Source organism: Herpailurus yagouaroundi, unplaced genomic scaffold (assembly GCF_014898765.1).
Source record: "Herpailurus yagouaroundi ecotype Mexico unplaced genomic scaffold, PumYag 252, whole genome shotgun sequence".
Taxonomy (NCBI): Eukaryota; Metazoa; Chordata; class Mammalia; order Carnivora; family Felidae; genus Herpailurus; species Herpailurus yagouaroundi.
Window position 1 is genome coordinate 153,573 of NW_024412469.1, and position 20,101 is coordinate 173,673.

The window sequence follows — 20,101 nt, forward strand, 5'->3', positions numbered from 1 at the left end:
CTCCAATGCTTAAAGCCTTCACATTTACTGGTGTATAACTGTGTTTCAAATATGTAATATCACTGAACTATTAATGCCAGTTAAGCAAGTATCACTGATTTAATAAATAACATAAATGAGTATTTTACCAAGTGTTGAGTGAATATTCTTTTCTTTATATTCTCTCAAGAACTATAAAAAATGAAGGTAAAATTGTGAATTTAGAATATATAAAGTTTAAAAAAGACTTTAACTGATAAAGGTGTTTTAAAAGACATACTGGTAAGTATGTTTCAAAAACATCTGGGGCAGGATTAAAAATTTATATATTATTTATGTCACAGTTAATTAAAATTTTTATGTTAATAAGCAATAAACTTCCATTAAAAGCATATAATTATTAATTAAGAATATCTGCAAGGCAAGCGTTACCCTAAAAACTACCAGTCAGCAAACAACCAACCAGTATATTGGGAAATATTCTAAAACTATACCTGATATAAACCAGGCAAACAAAATTTAATTTACTTGCCCTGGTACCATTTTTCTCTATGAAAAATGAAAACCAGACCACACAGAAGAAATAAAAGGAACAATGTTTCTATTTTTCATTGCAAATTTTTATGTAACCCAGAAAAACAAGATTAAAAAAGAAAGCTTTAGAAAAAAGCAGGAATAAATTTTAATGCTAAAAATAATAGATAGAACTTTTGGATCAACACCTACCGATTTTTTTCTACTGTTTTCCAGATCTTTGAGTTCATTCTCGATTTTTGTGATTAATTCCCTGAGTTCATCAAGATTAGTGCAAATAAGCTAAAATAAAACACAAAAACACAGCTTGATAACACATAATATAAAACACCCAAAATGTGGTAACAGAAGTTGATTTAACATACACTAAATTCACAATTATTTGTATTTGTAATAGTAAAAAGCAAAAAAAAATCCCACAGTTTATATTTTAAAATATATCACTTGTTATAATGTATGAACTTCAGGCATAGCATAAAAATAACTGAAATTTCAACCCTGGTGGTTTCATACCACACCCCTCTGTTCTCAGCTTACTTTATAATCCAGGTACTTTCTTAACGTTATCAACTTTCAGCCCAGAATGACAAAGATCTGGAAACTCACCCTATAATTCACAGATTACTGAATCACCTTTAAGAAATGCTTTATCAGGCAGTATCCTAGTTGATGAATAAATGCGTCCCTGGAGAAATGTCATTATACCTTTGCTTTAGTTTGCTAACTATATGATCAAACTAATTGTATTATGGTTGGGACTGCCAAGAAAGAAGGATTTCCACTATATGTAATACATATATTCAAAGAAATAAATGACATTAAGTACACATTCTTAATATGATCTTGTAGTCTTTAATAAAATCATCTCCATAGACAGCATCTATTTCTTTTCATAATTATATGGAAATATAATTTTACTTCACCTTGGTTAAGATTGACAAATGGCCAAAATAATTGGTTTTTAGTTATGAATAATCAAACTAGTTTGGCTTAACTACTAAAAGCTTTAAACAGTGAAGTGTCTGGGACACCTGGGCGGCTCAGTAGGTTAAGTGTCCGACTTCAGCTTAGGTCATGAATTCAAGCCCCGCATTAGGCTCTGTCCTGACAGCTCAGAGCCTGGAGCCTGCTTGGATTCTGTGTCTCCCTCTCTCTGCTCCTCCCCCGCCTGCATTTTGCGCCTCTCTCTCTCTCAAAAATAAATAAACATTAAAAAATAAGTAAAAAACAGTGAAGTGTCAGCAAAAATATTAACAACTACATTTTAGTTCTTGTAAAATTATACTGAGTTTTTCCCAATATATTTAACTTTTCCCTAAAATAATTTAAGCCCATATTTTAAAAAATCTATTATAAAAAAGAAATGTTTCTAAAACAACTGCAACTACATAAAGAGGAAAAGTTTTAGGTTAATGAAAGTCTTGTAATGTTTATACTGCATGATAATTTAAAAAAAATACTACACTTATAAAGCTATTAATTCACCATAAGTTTTTATCAGCCCAAATTTGTTATATTCATTAATTTCTGTGTAAGGATACTGTTTTCCTAAAAGGCATATATTTTGTAAAAAAAACCCCAAAAAACAACAACAAAAGAAAAGTGGGTTACAACAAGATTATTCCTAGTGATAACTGTGTGACAAAAATGGGACAGTAGGACCCCTTTAAACTTCATTATTAGGTTAAGCCATATGAAATCACTGATATGCCCTTGATTTACCTAAATGGCAATATAGTTAAATCTAACAGACTAAGAAAAAATCACACATATTATAAATTATAATTAGTATTAACAATTATTATTAGAAATGCTACATACTTTCAAACACACAGAACTGATGAAGAGAAAATATGCATTTAAGTAACTCAAATAATTTCAAGGGTATAAAACACAATGATGTAGTAGGACAGTGCTGCTAATATTTTATTATAAACTACACATTCCCATTTGCCAAATCTAGAGTCCTGGAAGAAATGCTAATAGGCAGTGGACTGGACAACTATGTGAGTGCCTCTAAAATTTGATAATGTCTTCAACTTCTATTCCATTTATAAAGCTTCATTGTTGGTCCTACACCAGGTTTTTAGTAACTACTCACTCAGTGGTAACTAAACTTCCCATTGTAAAATCTGCTATTCTGACTAACATGTCAAATTTGCCCCAGAGCTTACAGATGGGTTACATGCCTTTTCACTGAACTTCGTGCGGTAGTTAATCACAGCACAGATTTCTCATTTGCACACATGGCAAAGCACAGAGGAATTTTCACCTGCATCTTAGGTGTCTCATTATACAAGGAATAAGGGTACATTTTGCATGTATAGTTTGTAGAAACTTACAGTAACAATGAAAACATGCACCCCGACAACCAGACACACTCTAAGAAACTTAAAATCTTTCAGTTCATAGGAATCAACAAATACTTAATATTCCATTTAAAGGAACATAGTTTTGAAGTCAAACTATGAATATTATGAATATATTAAAATAGTATTTCGAAGTGGCTTACCAGCTTAGTAAGTTGTATACAAAAGTCAATGCTTCTCAGACTTTAATGTGCATAAGAATCACCTGGGAATCTTGTTAAAATGAAGTTTTTGATTTAATGGGTCTGAGGTGGGACCTGAGATTCTGCATTTCTAACAAGTTTCCAGGTATGGGCTACATACAGATCATACTTTTGAGCAGTAAGGTTCTAAATGATTAAGAATTCCAAATCTTCATTCTGGTACTACAGAGTTCATAATGAACAACTAGCTTAACCAAACTCCCCTTACCCCCAAGTCCCCTGTAACCCTATAATAGATAAACGTATTTATTATCTTCTTGCTAAACCCCCAAAACAAGACTAAATGCACATCCAAATATAAGGCTCAAACATCAAATTCCCATATAATACACTAGGATACATAGTCCTGAGCTCTCTTTCTTCTTGAACAGTTAATTTTCACTAAACAAGTACCATAAAAATCAACTGATAAACTCAAATCCAAATCAACATAAACCTGTTAGTATAGCTTACTGAGTAAAGCAAGACACTGAAAATGCCTAGATGAGTCGTCAGACTCCATAAACACAAAGGTTTGGTCCTAGCCTTTCCACTGGTTGTTAAAAAGATTACACATGCAAGTCTTTGCACCCCGGTGAAAATGCCCTCTAAATCACCAGTGATCAAAAGGAGCAGGTATCAAACACACTAAAATGTGGCTCATGATGCCTTCTTTAACCACAACCCCACAGGATACAGCAGTGATAAAAATTAAGCCATGAACGAAAGTTAGACTAAGCTATATTAAACAGGGTTGGTAAATTTTGCGCCAGCCATGGTGGTCATATGATTAACCCAAATTAATAGACTTAGGGTGTAGTGTGTTAAAGAGAACCCTGCACTAAAGTTAAATCTTCACTAGGCTGTAAAAAGTTACAATTAATATAAAAATAAGTCACAAAAATGACTTTAATTCCTCCTGTTACACTATAGGTAAGGCCCAAACTGGGATTAGATACCCCACTATGGGTGCTTTATATCCCTCTAGAGGAGCCTGTTCTGTAATTGATAAACCCCAATATACCTCAGTACCTCTTGCCAATTCAGTCTATATATTGCCATCTTCAGCAAACCCTGCAAAGAAAGAAAAGTAGTAACAACTATCATATATCAAAAAGTTAGGTCAAGGTGTAACTCATGAGGCAGGAAGAAATGGGCTACATTTTCTACGTAAAAACACAATTCCCTATGAAAATTCTTATGAAACTGAGAACTAAAGGAGGATTTAGTAGTAAATTAAGAATAGAGAGCTTAATTGAATTGGGCCACGAAGAAAGCACACACTACCCGTCACTCTCAAGTGACATAAACCTAAAGACAACTTATTCAAATAACAAAAACACAAGAGGAGATAAGTCATACCAAGGTAAGCATACTGGAAAGTATGCATGGATAAACCAAGATGTAGCTTAAAGCATCTGGCTTACACCCAGAAGATTTCACATCAAATGATCATCTTGAACCAAAGCTAGCCAAAACAACCAAAAACTCAACTAACACGAAACAACCAAAACATTTAATAAATTCTTACAAGTATAGGATAGAGAAATTTAAATTGGCGCTATAAAGAAAGTACTGTAAGGGAACAATGAAAGAAAAATTAAAAATACTAAACAGCAAACATTACCCCTTTGTACATTTTGCTTAATTAACTAGAATAACCTAACAAAGAGAAGTTAAGCTAGTCCTCCCCAAACCAGACAAGCTACCTATGAACAACCTGTGTAGAATAAACTCATCTATGTTGCAAAATAAGTGAGAAGATTTGTAGGTAGAGGTGAAAAGTCTAAGAAGCCTGGTGATAGCTGGTACCCAGAAGAGAATCTTAGTTCAACTTAAATTTAAACTTCCCTAAAAACCTAAAAATTCTAATATAAGTTTAAAATATATCTAAAAAGTTACAGCTTTTTAGAAAAAAATACAACCTTGTTTAGAGAATAAGCATAAACACAACCATAACTGGCCTAAAGGCAGCCATCAATTAAGAAAGCATTAAAATCATCTTAATACCAAAATATGCAACCAACTCCTAATTTAACACTGGGTTAATCTATTTAACAATAGAAGCAACAATGCTAATACTTGTCCTTGCATAAACTTATATCAGAGCAGATAACACAGTTAACAATAAGATAAAATAATCCAGCTATAAACTAATTATCAAACTAATTGTTGACACAACACAGGCACACAACTAAGGAAACATTAAAAGAAGTAAAAGGAACTCAAACACAAACCCCGCCTGTATACCAAAAACATCACCTCTAGCATTTCTAGTATTAGAGGTACAGCCTGCCCAGTGACGTTTGTTAAACGGCCGCAGTATCCTGATCTAAATGGCTGTGGTATCCTGATCATGCAAAGGTAGCATAATCATTTGTTCTCTAAATAGGGACTTGTATGAATGGTCACATGAGGGTTTTGCTGTCTCTTACTTCCAATCCATGAAACTGACCTTCCGTGAAGAGGCGGGAATATAATAATAAGATGAAAAACCCTAGGGAGCTTTAATTAACCAGTCCAAAGAAATCAACTCAATTCAACCAACAGGGACAATACATGGACTGACAATTTAAGTTGGGGTGACCTCGGAGAATAAACAACCTCTGAGGGTCTGAAATCTAGACCAACTAGTCAAAAGTATTACATCACTTATTGATCCCAAAACTTGATCAGTGGAACAAGTTACCCTGGAATAACAGCACAATACTATTTTAGAGTTCATATTGACAATAGAGTTTACAACCTCGATGTTAGATCAGGACATTCCGATGGTGCAGCAGCTATCAAAGGTTCGTTTGTTCAACAATTAAAGTCCTACGTGATCTGAGCTCAAATTGGAGCAATGCGGGTTGGTTTCTATTAAACAATTTCTCCCAGTACGAAAGGACAAGAGAAATGAGGCCTACTTCACATAAAGTGCCTTAAACTCATTAGATGATATAATCTCAATCCAGACTTTGTTAACTTCCACTGCCCAAGAATCCGGGTTTGTTAGGGTGGCAGAGCTGGTAACTGCATAAAACTTAAACCTTTATAATCAGAGGTTCAACTCCTCTCCCTAACATGTTTGTAATTAACATCTTTTCACTGAACATCCCAATCCTCCTTGCAGTAGCTTTCCTAACACGAGTAGAATGTAAAGTATTAGGATATATACGACTTCACAAAGGACCAAACATCTTAGGAACATACAGGCTACTGCAACCTACTGCAGATGCGGTGAAACTTTTAAATAAGAGCCCCTGCAACCCCTCACATCGTCCATATCTACATTTATTATAGCACCCATTTTAGCCCTCTCACTCGCCCTAACCATCTGAATCTCCCTGCCAATACCATATCCACTCATCAACATAAACTTAGGAGTATTATTTATACTAGCTATGTCGTCTCGCCATTTACTCAATCCTATGATTACGCCTTAATCAGAGCCCTGTGGGCCATAGCTCAATTTCATACAAAGTTACATTAGCAATAATCCTACTATCAGTACTGCTAATAAATGGATCCTTTACACTATCAATGCTAATCATCACTCCCTTTATGACCTTTAGCCATGATCTGATTCATCTCAACCCTAGCAGAAACTAATCGGGTTCCCTGTGACTTAACAGAAGGAGAATCAGAACTTGTATGTGGGTTTAACATTGTGTATGTAACAGGTCCCTTCACCCTATTTTTCCTAGCAGAATACACCAACATCATCATAATGAACATCCTCAATCTTATTTTTCGGAGCATTCCACAGCCCATATTTACCAGAATTATACAGAGTCAACTTTACTGTTTAAACCTATTCCTGACAATTACATTTTTATGAATTTGAGCATCCTATCCATGATTCCAATATGACCAACTAATACATTTATTAGGAAAAGAACTTCCTACCCCTCACACTGACCCTATGTATATGACATGCATCACTACCTATTATTATACCAAGCATTCCACCCCAAACATAAGAAATATGTCTGATAAAAGAGTTACTTTGATAGAGTAAGTAATAGAGGTTTGAATCCCCTTATTTCTAGAATTATAGGAATCGAACCTAGTCTTAAGAATTCAAAACTCTTCATGCTACATTATACCATATTCTATAGTAAGGTCAGCTATACCTTACAGCCTGGGGTATCAGGCCCATACCCCAAAAATGTTGACTTATACCCTTCCTGTACTAATTAAACCCCCTATTCTTATTATTACAACAGTCATCTCAGGAACTATAATTTTAATAATAAACTCTCAGTGATTAATAATCTGAATCGGCTTCAAAATAACTATGCTAGCTATCATCCCTATCTTTATAAAAAAAAAATTCAGAGGCACCTGCACGACTCAGTCGGTTAAGTGTCTGACTTCAGTTCAGGTCATGATCTCACAGTTCGTGGGTTCAAGCCCCGCATCAGGCTCTGTGCTGGCAGCATGGGGCCTGGAGCCCGCTTCCAGTTCTATATCTCCCTCTCTTGCTGCTCCTCCCCTGCTCATGCTCTGTTTCTCTCTCTCTCTCTCTCTCAAAAATCAACATTAAAATAAATTAAAAAAAAATTCAACTCACAAGCCAAAGAAGCATCTACAAAATACTTTTTAACACAAGCAACCACATCCATACCCTTAACAATAGGAATTATCATCAACCTACTATACTCCGGGCAATAACATAAAAAACCCTCAATCCTATAGCATTGACTATAATAACTGTTGCCTTAACAATAAAACGGGGGTTAATCCCATTTCACTTTTGAGTACCTAAAGTTGCACAGGGAATCTATCTTCAGGCCTAATTCTGCTAACATGACAAAAAATTGCACCATCCATCCTGTATCAAATCTCACTTGCCATCAATCCCAATCTACTTCTAACAATAGCCATCACATCCGTCCTAATTGGAGGCCGAAAAGGACTTAATCAAACATAACTACGAAAAATCCTAGTATATTCCTCAATTGTCCATATAGGATGAATAACAGTCATTATACTATACAGGCCCACAATAATTTTAAACCTAGTAATTTATATCATAATAACACTCACTACCTTCATACTATTTATACATAGCTCAGGCATAACAACATTATCACTATCCCATACATGAAACAAAGCACCCCTAATCACCTCACTCATCCTAGTGTTAATACTATGACTAGGAGGCCTTCTACCACTCCTAGGGTTTATCCCAAAGTGAAAAACCATTCTAGAAATTAAAAACATGAAATTATTATATCTATACTATTAGCCTTCACAGCACTCCTCAACCTATATTGTTATATACGACTAACATATGTCACAGTACTGTTTCCCTCAACAAATAACATAAAAATAAAATGACAATTTGAAGCACAAAAAGATAAACTTCCTGCGCCCACTTATTGTAATCTTGACTATGCTACTCCCACTTATACCAATAATATCTATTCTGGACTAGGAGTTTAGGTTAAAATAGACCAAGGGTGTTCAAAGCCATAAGTAAATTACATCAATTTAACTGCTGCATATTTAACCTTAAGGACCACAAGAATCTATCTTACATTAATTTACCGTAAATCAAACACTTAATTAGCTAAGCCCTGACAAATTGGTGGGCTTCCATCCCATGAAATTTTAGTCAACAGCTAACTAATCAACTGGCTTCAATCTTCTCCTGCTATCTAGGGAAAAAAAAGGCAGGAGAAGCTCTGGTAGATTTGAAACTGCTTTTTTTTTTTTTTTTTTTTGAATAATAATAGTGAGCATTTATTGAGCATGTAGTATATGTCAGGCAATATCCTGAGTGGTTTTTTTTTGTTTTTATTTATTTATTTTTTTAATATATGAAATTTATTGTCAGATTGGTTTCCATACAACACCCAGTGCTCATCCCAAAAGATGCCCTCTTCAATACCCATCACTCACCCTCCCCTCCCTCCCACCCCCCATCAGCCCTCGGTTTGTTCTCAGTTTTTAAGAGTCTCTTATGCTTGGCTCTCTCCCACTCTAACCTCTCTCTCTTTTTTTTTTGAAACTGCTTCTTTGAATTTGCAATTCAACATGCTATTTCACCACAGAGCCTGGCAAAAAGAGGACTTAAGCCTCTGTTCTTAAAGTCTAATGCTTTCCTCAGGCATTTTACCTATGTTCATAAACCCCTGATTGTTTTCCACTAATCACAAAGATATTGGCACTCTTTACCTTTTATTCAGTGCTTAAGCACTCTTTACCTTTTATTCAGCGTAGTAGGGACTGCCCTTAGCCTTCTAATTAGTGCCGAACTTGGACAACCTAGCACCTTACTAGGAGATGATCAAATTTATAATGTAATTGTCACAGCCCATGTAAATGTAATAATCTTTTTTATGGTCATGGCTATTATAATTGGGGGTTGGGGAACTGATTAATACCTCTGGTAATCGGAGCACCAGAAACAGCATTCCCTCAAATAAATAATATGAGCTGTTGACTACTTCCCCCATCCTTCCTACTACTACTTGCATCCTCAACAGAAGCTGGTGCAAGGAACGGTTTATCCCCCTCTGGCCAGTAAGCCCATATAGGAGTGTCCTTGAATATGAAGATCAAAAAGACTAATTTCCAAATAGCGGATGAAATACTGAATTAAGTGCACAATGGTAAGATAAATGTTCCTTAAATGACAGGACTCTTCAACATAAATTTGTTGAATTTGAGGGTGAAAATAATTTTAGCAATATTTACTTTGAAGTTATCTTAAAATGAATTAATAGCTACATAACAATTTACAGTCTCTTTCTATACTAACTCTCTACAAATAGATATATACCTAATGCAGATACTCAAAATATATAGTCAAGTTAAGCTCTGAGAAAATTCATGTATAGGAACATACATAATTTTGTTACTAATACTGAAAGAAAAAATACTCTGATTAATGCCAACTCTGCCTTATATACCCTCTATTCCTTCTCTTTTTATATAATATGGCATATGTGTGGCCTTTAAACTCAACTTCAAATGGTGTTTTTAAAACAGAATCAATAAATAAAGTTCACCTATTAAGGAGAACAGATGCATTTTTTGAACAAAGCAAAACATCTTATCAAAGCCTCCATTACCTTGAATTAGAAAAATGTTATCTGAGGCTCAGGGCTTCCAGGGATGAAAAACAAAAGCTCCATAGCAGCTCAGATTACAGTTGGGTCACACTGCCAATACTCACGAGACAAGATTTTCAGTCATACTGCAGAAGTTACGAAAGAGTTTGATCCCCCAAGGAAAACCTCTTGAAAGCTGTCACACTCTCCCTCAAGATAACTTTTCACTTAAGGCCAATCCATGAGAGCCACAAAATCATAAATCTTAGAACAGAAAGGACTAAAAACATGTAATTTTTAGACTAAAAAGGTGTATCTCCAGTTCACATACAAACTAATTAAAACTAACAGAGGTAACCTAAGATGACACACTGGTAGAAGAGACCATAGAACGTAGGACTCATCCACTTCCTACTATATTATATTATATTATATTCTTTAAGGGATCTTTCCAAACAAAACAAAATAAAAAATCTAATAACAATTGAATATGTATTATAGTTTTAAGTTTAATTTATCCCTAAGCTTTGATTTCTATTAAATGTTAAATATTAAAAGGTCTCCTCTTCAACTCAGAAAGTAGGAATGTGTATATACAGCGGGGGAGGGGAGGTCCAGTAGAGATCAAAAGAATTCTGATATGATCACATATCAGAAAAACAACATAATAAATCATTCCTTACTTTATCATTACTTCAAGCTAGAAATTATGCCTTTGGGTATAAACTCAATAGGTATGAGAGGTATTTTCTTTATTTGTTCCAAAAAGAGCATAAGGCAGCATACAAAACTAAAGCAATATAATAAATCACATTAAACAGCAAAGGGAAAACAATGCAGGAGTCAAAATGAGTAGGCCCAAACTGGATCTCTCATTCACTACCATTCTAATAAAACAAACCTACACTTCATTCTAAAAATATAAGCAAAACACTAAATTCATGGTATAAATTCAAATTTCATATTGTATTTAAACTAAAATTATAATGTGGTGACTGGGTGGCTTAGTTGGTTAAGCATCAGCACAGAGCCTGCTTCGGATCCTCTGTCCCCCCTTCTCTGCCTCTCTCTCTCTCTCTCTCTCTCTCTCTCTCTCAAAAATAAATAAACTTTTAAAAATAAATAAACTAAAATTATGTTAACATCTTAAAATAAGAGGACAGAAAATTTCTTCTCATTTCTTATGATCACCATACTATCAAGAATGACTGCTTCAAAACCTGCAAATAGGATATCATATGTGATGTGAAAAATAAGTCTGATTAACAAAGTATTTGTATTAATGAGATATGTTTCTCTCAATGCACAATATTTAAAAATTGAAAGAATTTTAAGAGGAAAGTAAAACCCATACTTTTAAAAGTGAAAAAGCTGAAGTTAAAAATATTTAAGAGGTAGCAATTTAAAATAATATAATCAAAATAAAATAATATAATCAAAATAATCCTTAACACAGTGAAGCAGGTGAACTCTAATTTTGGTCTCAATTTGTTACTTTATTTCATATCCTTTAGTTTCTCCATTGGTTAAATATAGTATGGTTAACATACCTGTGAAAATTATAGTTTTTTATATTTTAAACAGTTTTAAACTTTTTCACAGGTATGTTAAGGATCTGAGTTTATGCTTATGTTTAAAAATACTACCACTATGTAAGTCCTAGTCAGCAGCTGGATTCTGGATTTCCTCTATAAACCAGCCTTTAGAATAAACCACACATATAGAACAGGATCAAGTATAAACTACATGAAAGATTTTGGTTACCAATGAAAAGCAAAGACATGGCAACTAAAGCTCTTACATTATTTTAAAATTTTACTGAGACTTGACACAGTTTTAAAAATACTTCCTATGACTCTGTTATAACTGTGTTCAAAAAGAGAATTCACATACTAGATTTCTCTCTCAAATAAACAAATTAAAAGGCTTTGGCAAATATTAATTTTATTAAGAAAATTGATATTTACTTTTCAGTTTAACAGTCTTATATTACAAAACTGACAAAATAAAATTTTAGTCAATTTAATAAAGTCATAAGCAATTGTTCAATATGATTTAAAAGTTTAAATCACCAACATGCTAAATACTAAAAATAAAAATATTTCCTAATTTTTTTGCACCTATTGCTAAATTAAAAAACCCCAAAATTTCCCAATAAGCCAACTATATAATCACCATAACCCTATAGTGGGTAAGCATAAATTTTTCCCCTGATTAAATCTAATGATGCAAATATTACTTGGTTTTTCACTTTTCAAATTCTTGTAGGCTTAATCATAACATTTCATGATTTATAAAATATGACCAAATCTGAGATTTATTGCAAAGTCTTTATGTGGTAAAAGTCAGTAATAGATGCTTTTAAGCCAATTCTTAATTGATTTTCCTACTCATAACACTGTACTTATGTCTAAATAATCTGGCATGCTTATTTGAAAAAATAAATAAGAAAGAATACATAAAACAGTTAACTCTCTCATTTAATTCTCACAAGAACCCTATAAGTAGGTACTATTGTTACCCCATTATACAGATGAGGAATTGAAAAGCACAAAGAGGTTAAGGTTACAGAGTTAGTGGTGAAGCTGGCATTAGAACCTATATAGCCTGGTTCCAGAATCCATGCTTAACCACTATGCACATTACTGGTACCCACCTAGATCCACTGAATCAAGGATGAAATCTTGGTGCATAAAACCCAGGAATTTACATTTTTAATAAAGGTATCACATTATTTTTATACTATCTAAAGTATGAGAACCACTGACATAACCCTTAAGAACAAGTGGCACAGATGTGGTTAGTCTCTTTATAATACACACACAAAAATCAATCCAATCCACTATTTGAATATCTATAGTGTATACCTTAAATAAAGGTAGGATAATTCCTTTCTTAAACTGAGATATAGATACTAGGTGTAAATATAAGTAAACATGAAGCAAACAGGCAATGTTAATTTCCAGATTAAAAAAAAGTCAACAGAAACACCGTCGAATTAAAAAGTAGTTGAGGTCGGGGTGCCTGGGTGGCTCCAGTCGGTTAAGCATCTGACTCTTGGTTTCAGCTCAGGTCACGATCTCACTGGTAAGTTCAAGCCCCACAGCCAGCTCTGCGCTAATGATGCAGACCCTACTTGGGATTCTCTGTCTCCCTCTCTCTCTGCCCTTCCCCCACTCATGCTGTCTCTGTCTCTCGAAATAAATAAATAAACTTAAAAAAAAAAGTAGCTGAGGTCAAAACAGGATTTACTTTTTTAATTCATAGGACTTATCAAGAAATAAACTTTACAATTTAATCCCTGGACACATTTTTCTCTTAGCATGTTTTATTGTCTATTTAAAGATGGACTAATCCTTATACAAATTAAGTCAGGTTTTGCAAAAGGGATCCAATCTCTATCTACTAACAGCTTCATTACTTTCAGTAATAAAATATTTTAGAACAAATGTGGTGAAGAAAATCTCCCAGCGAAACCATTTTAGAAAGTATTTTTATGTTTAATACTAGAAATGGGATATTTAAAGAACTTGGATAAAATGAATTTTTATTTTTATTTTATTTTTATTTTATTTTATTTATTATATTTATTTTATTTTTATTTGCAGAATCTGAGGTGCTAAATGACATATTGCTAGAACTTCTGGGAAAGAAATAAATTCACTTCTTTATTATATAATAATCAGTTTCTTACATGTGGGGAACTTCAAAGAAAAAAAATTCTACATAAAGTTATTTTGAAAGGCAAAACTATAGGTTTTGTCTGTAACAACAAAGTTTACTAGTGACTAATACTGTCTTATCTCCTGTTCTTTGCTTATTTGAAGCAAATGACCTTTTTCCTGGGAGACAGCTATCAATTTCATGGGATAATACCATGGTATTCATATTATAAACTAGGCATAAGAACCACTGCTTTCATAAGCTTATTGCCCATCCTAGCGCCCTCCCCCCCCCCCCAGCCCCCCACACACACTAGGACACCTTAAGAACCAGGAAGGGGATTTATATATAACATAATAAAACATAATTAATATAATATTTATTTTAAACAGCTCAATTTGGCAAAACATGTACTCTGACCTTAAGTTTCTGAGAGTGGTAAGCAAATGGTCAGTAACTGACAAAGCATCACTTAGTATTGTGCTTTTCAAGATTTTTTGCTCTACCCATGGTCAAAAATATATTTTACAGTGCAAGCAAGTACAATAAACACAAGACCAAAACCAAGTTTCATGAAATGATATTACCCTTACTGTATTTGACACATTCATAATTTCTTTTCTATTTTAACTGTTAGCTTATAAAAGGAATGGTGGTCATATAATCTGCTAGATTAATTTCATGCCTCACTAATGAATACCATTTGCAATTTTAAAAATACTATGCTATCTATGTCACTTATTACATATAAAAGTCCATCCACTAAGATAGGAATGGAAACAAACATCAACAGCAGGTCAGATCTGTTCTCAGACTTATATTCCCAGGATGAATATTTTAAGGGATTGAGGGGAAAAAAATCAGTGGGAAAAATAGCAAAGGCTGGTATGATATCAGTGGAAGAATGACAATATTATAGTACTGAATACCAGGTATAAGCAATGGTTAGACAAGCCTCCAAGTAAAACAGTAAATATACATTTTTCACTTAATATTCTGTAACCAAGTTTACTTTATACAAAAAGATTATGTAGAAATGTTTGAAATTCATTCTAAGAAAGTCATTAAAAATATCTATCCTAGGGGTGCCTAGGTGGTTCAGTTAGTTAAAATGTCCAACTCTTGATTTCTGCTCAGGTCATGATCTCACAGTTTCATGGGTTCGAGCCCTGCATCGGGCTCTGCTCTAATTGTGTGAAGCCTGCTTGGAATTCTCTCTCCATCTCTCTCTCAAAAAAACTAAATAAACATTTAAAAAAATATATTCTATCCTAAAATACTAAAAGAAAATGCCTATTTTCTTTCACTGTTCATTTAAAATTGTATTTTTACCAATTAGTAACTTCCATAAAAACACTTCTAAAAATAAGATTTTTACTGAAAAATAAATGTGTTTACATTTTTGGATATATGTAACTATTAAGCTCACATTACATATTACCAATATTTTCATAGTTATTGTTCCTTGTTTTCTTCTTGACTTGAGACTGACAGAAATTTATTTTAACACCATTTTTATTTTTTGGCAATTAAGTATTTTTAGAACTGGACTGGACATGGTAATACAAAGATATTTTAAAAGAAGAGTCATTTGAATGAAAAAACATCTTTTATTAGATTGAAAATAAAAGTATTATTTAAGGTGAAATTCTCTGTTGATTCTAGTACCAGCTACAAATGAAAAATTCTTCACATAATAATCTGGCAGTAAATATAGTTATTTCTTTTTGCAGAAATGTGTAAAGACCATTCAATTAAATGTTACTTAATATTCTCTCTGAAGTTCATATATAGTTAAGAGTTAAAAGATTTGTTTTTAAGTTAATAAGTCTACTATTTCCACAGTGCCCAAATAAGTGAAAATAAATTACCTATTTACAAATTGTTTACAAATTATGATTTGTTCTTGGAAGACTCTCATGTACACATTTGCTATCATATATTAAACATTTATATTATATTTATAATATATAGTATATATTCTATTAAACTACTTCTACAAAGTAGAATAACATAAGAAAAACCATAGATTTTTGACTATCAAAGACACAAAAATAGAGGTAAAAAATTTTGAAATACTAGATTAAATCTTAGCCATCCGTGCCTTGCACTTAAAGGGAAAAAAGTCATAGTTGGAAACACTTCATTTAAAGTATGGGTGTTACAGTGGAATTCAGCCAATCTCTTGAGGAACAATATAAACACTAAAAAAGTTAAACTAAAAATGTTGAGACAAAATTGAAACATTTACCTGAAATTCTGGTACAGTGGGTGACTTTGTAACAGTTTTCCTCTTCTTTGTGATTGCTTTTTTAGATATGGATTTTTTTCCTTTCAAGATTAAAAGAGAAAAGCTTCATAATACTGTTTATAGCACTTCATTAACAAGAACCAAATTACATAGAACCTTGAAAGTTAAAATATAACTAACAGATGGCTTCTAGTGAGTCAAATAAAAGTGATGAATCAAAACAAGCCGTAGTAAAAGCAAACATTAAACTATAACTACCTGTAACAAGTATATTAACAAATGCTGTTTTCTTTACACATGAACTAAACTATCAAAATCTCTGATGAATTTCACAGTATCAGAACTTACTGTAATAAGATTTGGCAAAAAAAAAAAGGCACATTACTACTGCTCAGTTAAAAATCTAATTCACAACTTAAAATGAAATTTTATAAGACAAAAAAATCTTACCTTTTAACAATGACTTCCATAGTCAGGAACTTGCATAAAACTATACTCTGAAGACTACGGTCTTAAACCAATCTAATGTGAAAATCCTCTCAGGCTTAGGAAACAAGGTCTTTCTATCTCTTTATCTCTTTATCACCTAAGAGGCTGCCTTTGGCAGATTCAATAATCACTTTAAAAACAAGGTAAAAATCTCCCTTTAAAAAGTGCATCTAGTCATTTATGCAATCAGAAATCACTACAAAAAATAAATCCACATTCTTAAAGAAATCCAACTCATTAGCACAGATTGAAATGTATCTACTCTGTATTTAACATAACAGAGATACATACATGCATATAGCCTCTGTTTTTAGAAAGGAACATGTTAAAGTGTTTTGTCTACATTTGCATTTAGCAAAATCAGTTAATAAACTGGTTGTTAATTATTCAACAAACATGAGATACAGGGCACTTTACAATTTATGGGAATAACAAAGAATTATAAAATGGAAATCCTGTCCTCCAGGAGCTGATAATCTATATAAGGGAATAAAAATTAATCAGAAACACTTAAAAGTTAATTTTAGTTCACAATCATTTGTAGGTTAAAATCAGCTTAAAAGTTACTATTTTTTTACATAATCCCTTTCTGAACATTTTCCTATATAGATATGATCTGCTTCCATTAAAAGAGTTCATTTGATTGCAACATTTTATTCAACTTGTAGGCACAATTCTAATTTAAATATAATTGTATTTTCTTCTGTATTCCTTTACAACCATATCACAGAACTATCATTTGATCATTTCTAACTTTTGACTCAGTAAAATGCATGTATACTATGCCTGAACTACTACAAATTTTGAGTTGCTGAAGTTCACATGGATTTCACTGTCCTGTTCTAATAAGTATCAACCTGCTGTCACTAGACATTTTTTTTTAATTAAAATAACCTAACATTTATTTCTTTTCTTATTACTGTTACTTGTTTCCGTGCTTACACAGAATCTATATGGGAACTAAACTTCCACAAAAATAGGCAAGTGCGTGGTCTGCTTGACCAGTATTCAGGAAGAAGTGATTCAACTCTTGGTATCTCTATAACACAGCTAGAATAACTGATTTCTAATTGGATGCAATAGGTACCTCTCAAAGGGACTCATGAGTCTGGACACAAGAATGCCTTTCTTCTATAAACTACATTTTTTAAAGTTCATAGGAAAAGATTTAATGGCCTCACGAATTTTGGGAAAGCTATAAAAACAATTTGAAGGAAATGAAATCCTTCCTTATCCCCCCACCCCCACCCCAGCCCCAGCACTGTTCTAATTAGCTTTTTAAAAACCATGTGAAAATAAATGAGTAAATAAATATCGTTTGATTTTGCATTCATTTGTAAGCACAACAGAGGTCACCCTTGATACTTCCAATAAAGTTTATATTGTTGCCACATAAGCACTAAATTTGGGTACTAAATGCTCAAGTTCACTCTAGCAGCCATGCTTATTTTAATGGATTAAGCAGCTGAAGTGGTTACTGGGTATTTCCTTTCACTATATGATTAGGATACCTAAATGTAGATTAAATAAATGGAAGTAGTATTCTGTTGCGGTTTTAAGCTTGAATTTTGGAACTAAACTATCTGGGTTTGAATACCAGTTCTAACCACCTACTAGCTACAAATTGCTTTATTTCCTTGTGCAGTTTATCTATAAAACAGAGATAATGATATTACCTACTTTCTTATTGAGAATTAAAACGTAAAAAAAACTCAGACTACTGTTAGGCACATAATTAAGTGATCAATGTTAGTTGTTATTATCTCCCTTAGCTAAGCCATTATGATAAGTGTCTAAACAAATATTATCATTTTACCTTCTTCAAATTCTTTTATTAACTTATTCTTTCATCTTAGTTCTTGCTCATATATCCTCTGTGCTACCACTCTACTTCCTACAATATTTATGTAACACATCATACAGTATTGTAATGATCCATTTATAGGTTTCTCATCCTTACTAGACTGAATTATTGATGACAGAAGTCACATTATTCGTTTTTTATTTATAGCATTTTTCATACAAGAAGTTATGAGAAATGATCCTTAAATAGAAAAATCCTAATTTTAATCAGAAATTTCACCGGTCTGGAGATAGGAAAAGGGAGGCAGGTAACTGTTTATAATTCTTAAGGTCTCTCTGAGTCCATTTTTAAATAAAGAAAGCACTGGCAATAACTAGATAATTTACGCAATTTACCAAAGAGTTTCACAACATGACCTAGGAGTGGTAGTAAGAACACTAATTTTTATTGAGAACCTATTATGTCAGACACTTAGCAAGATAATTTATATAAATTATCTCAATTAATACTCAAAACAACCCCTCAAGGTAGGCAACACCTCATTTTAATGTAGGATAACTGAAAATCAAAGGTTACTTAACTTATTCAAGTGTTACACTGTAAGCAAGCACCACAGCCAGGGATTCTAACTCCAAAGTCCAAGTTCTTTCCATTATATAATTCTACCTCTTGAAAATCAGTTACCATTTACTGATTCCTACCACATGCCAGGCACCATGTTAAGTACTATGCATTCACTATTCCAATTAATCTTTGTAATGATTACATCAAGGTATGTCTTACCTCATTTTTCACATATAAAAAAACTGGCTATCAACAGGCAAATAAACTGATGGAGGACTTATAGCTAATGTGCACTGGACATATATTTGCACTACATCTGCCTCACTTCAAAGTTGCGTGCTTTTTATGATAACATACTGCATTCTTTCAAATTTTCTGCAGGAATGTAATTTGCTTCTGACTGATTTCAGAGCATTCCTTTTTTGATTAGGATTATAAGATTCACATATTCACTGTTAGTATCTTCAGACTATATCCTCATAAAAATTTGAATACAAATTTTCCTTCATTCTTCAGTAAAAACTGGCTCTTCCTTTTTATTATACCACTTTTAAAATGTAGAATGGATACTACAAAACCACACAGGCTTTATTTGGTAATCTGCTTTTGTTCCAGGGCAAGATATATATAGGGCAAGGTACATACTGCCCCCTAGTGGGCTTCCATTCTTCCACCACTCACTTGATGATACACCAGGTCTTTACCCGCCACCCCCCCCCCCCCCCAGCCCGGCCCTAAATCATCTCGTCCCATAAAACAGAATACAATTTTCAGATCTGGGGACTGTGCTAAAGTCAGAATCACTTTAAAACATATACAGAATTTTGACACAATTATTGGGCCTAAAATACACACATGAGCAAAAAATGAGTGTCGGCTTGTACCTGGAAAATAGAGAAGGAAAATTTAACATGGCCTAGTAATTAGTATTCAAGTGTGGCCTAAGGAAGCTTTTTAAAACTATGCTGAGAGCAGCTGTAGTAAAGGAAGCCCAACTTGAGAGAAAACAATGTAACTAAAATATATACTTTATAACTTAGGCACAAAACTCTAGTCTTCCAGAACATGGAGATATACCTCTTAACTAGCAAAATGCAGGTGATTATTATCCCCAATCCAACTCCTCTTTCCTGTCTCTTATTCTCCATCTTTCCCTTCTCCTTTATCTGCCTTACCTGACTGTCTTCATTCTTTGGCCCCTTGAACTATTCAGAGACTTC

At 33.1% G+C, this 20,101-nt stretch overlaps 1 protein-coding gene across 2 annotated transcripts in view; it reads right to left on the reverse strand.

The window, feature by feature from the left end:
- BRD10 (bromodomain containing 10) overlaps positions 1–20,101 on the reverse strand; it is a 137,358-nt gene that overhangs the window by 42,787 nt on the left and 74,470 nt on the right. Inside the window, exons 4-5 of one of the 2 annotated variants that reach the window (XM_040460872.1) lie at positions 16,025–16,104; positions 706–795 (exon numbers count right to left, since the gene is read on the reverse strand). In XM_040460872.1, the coding sequence (XP_040316806.1) occupies positions 706–795; positions 16,025–16,104 (170 nt within the window). The remainder of the gene's footprint in view (positions 1–705; positions 796–16,024; positions 16,105–20,101) is intronic. The other variant, XM_040460871.1, reaches the window with a different exon arrangement.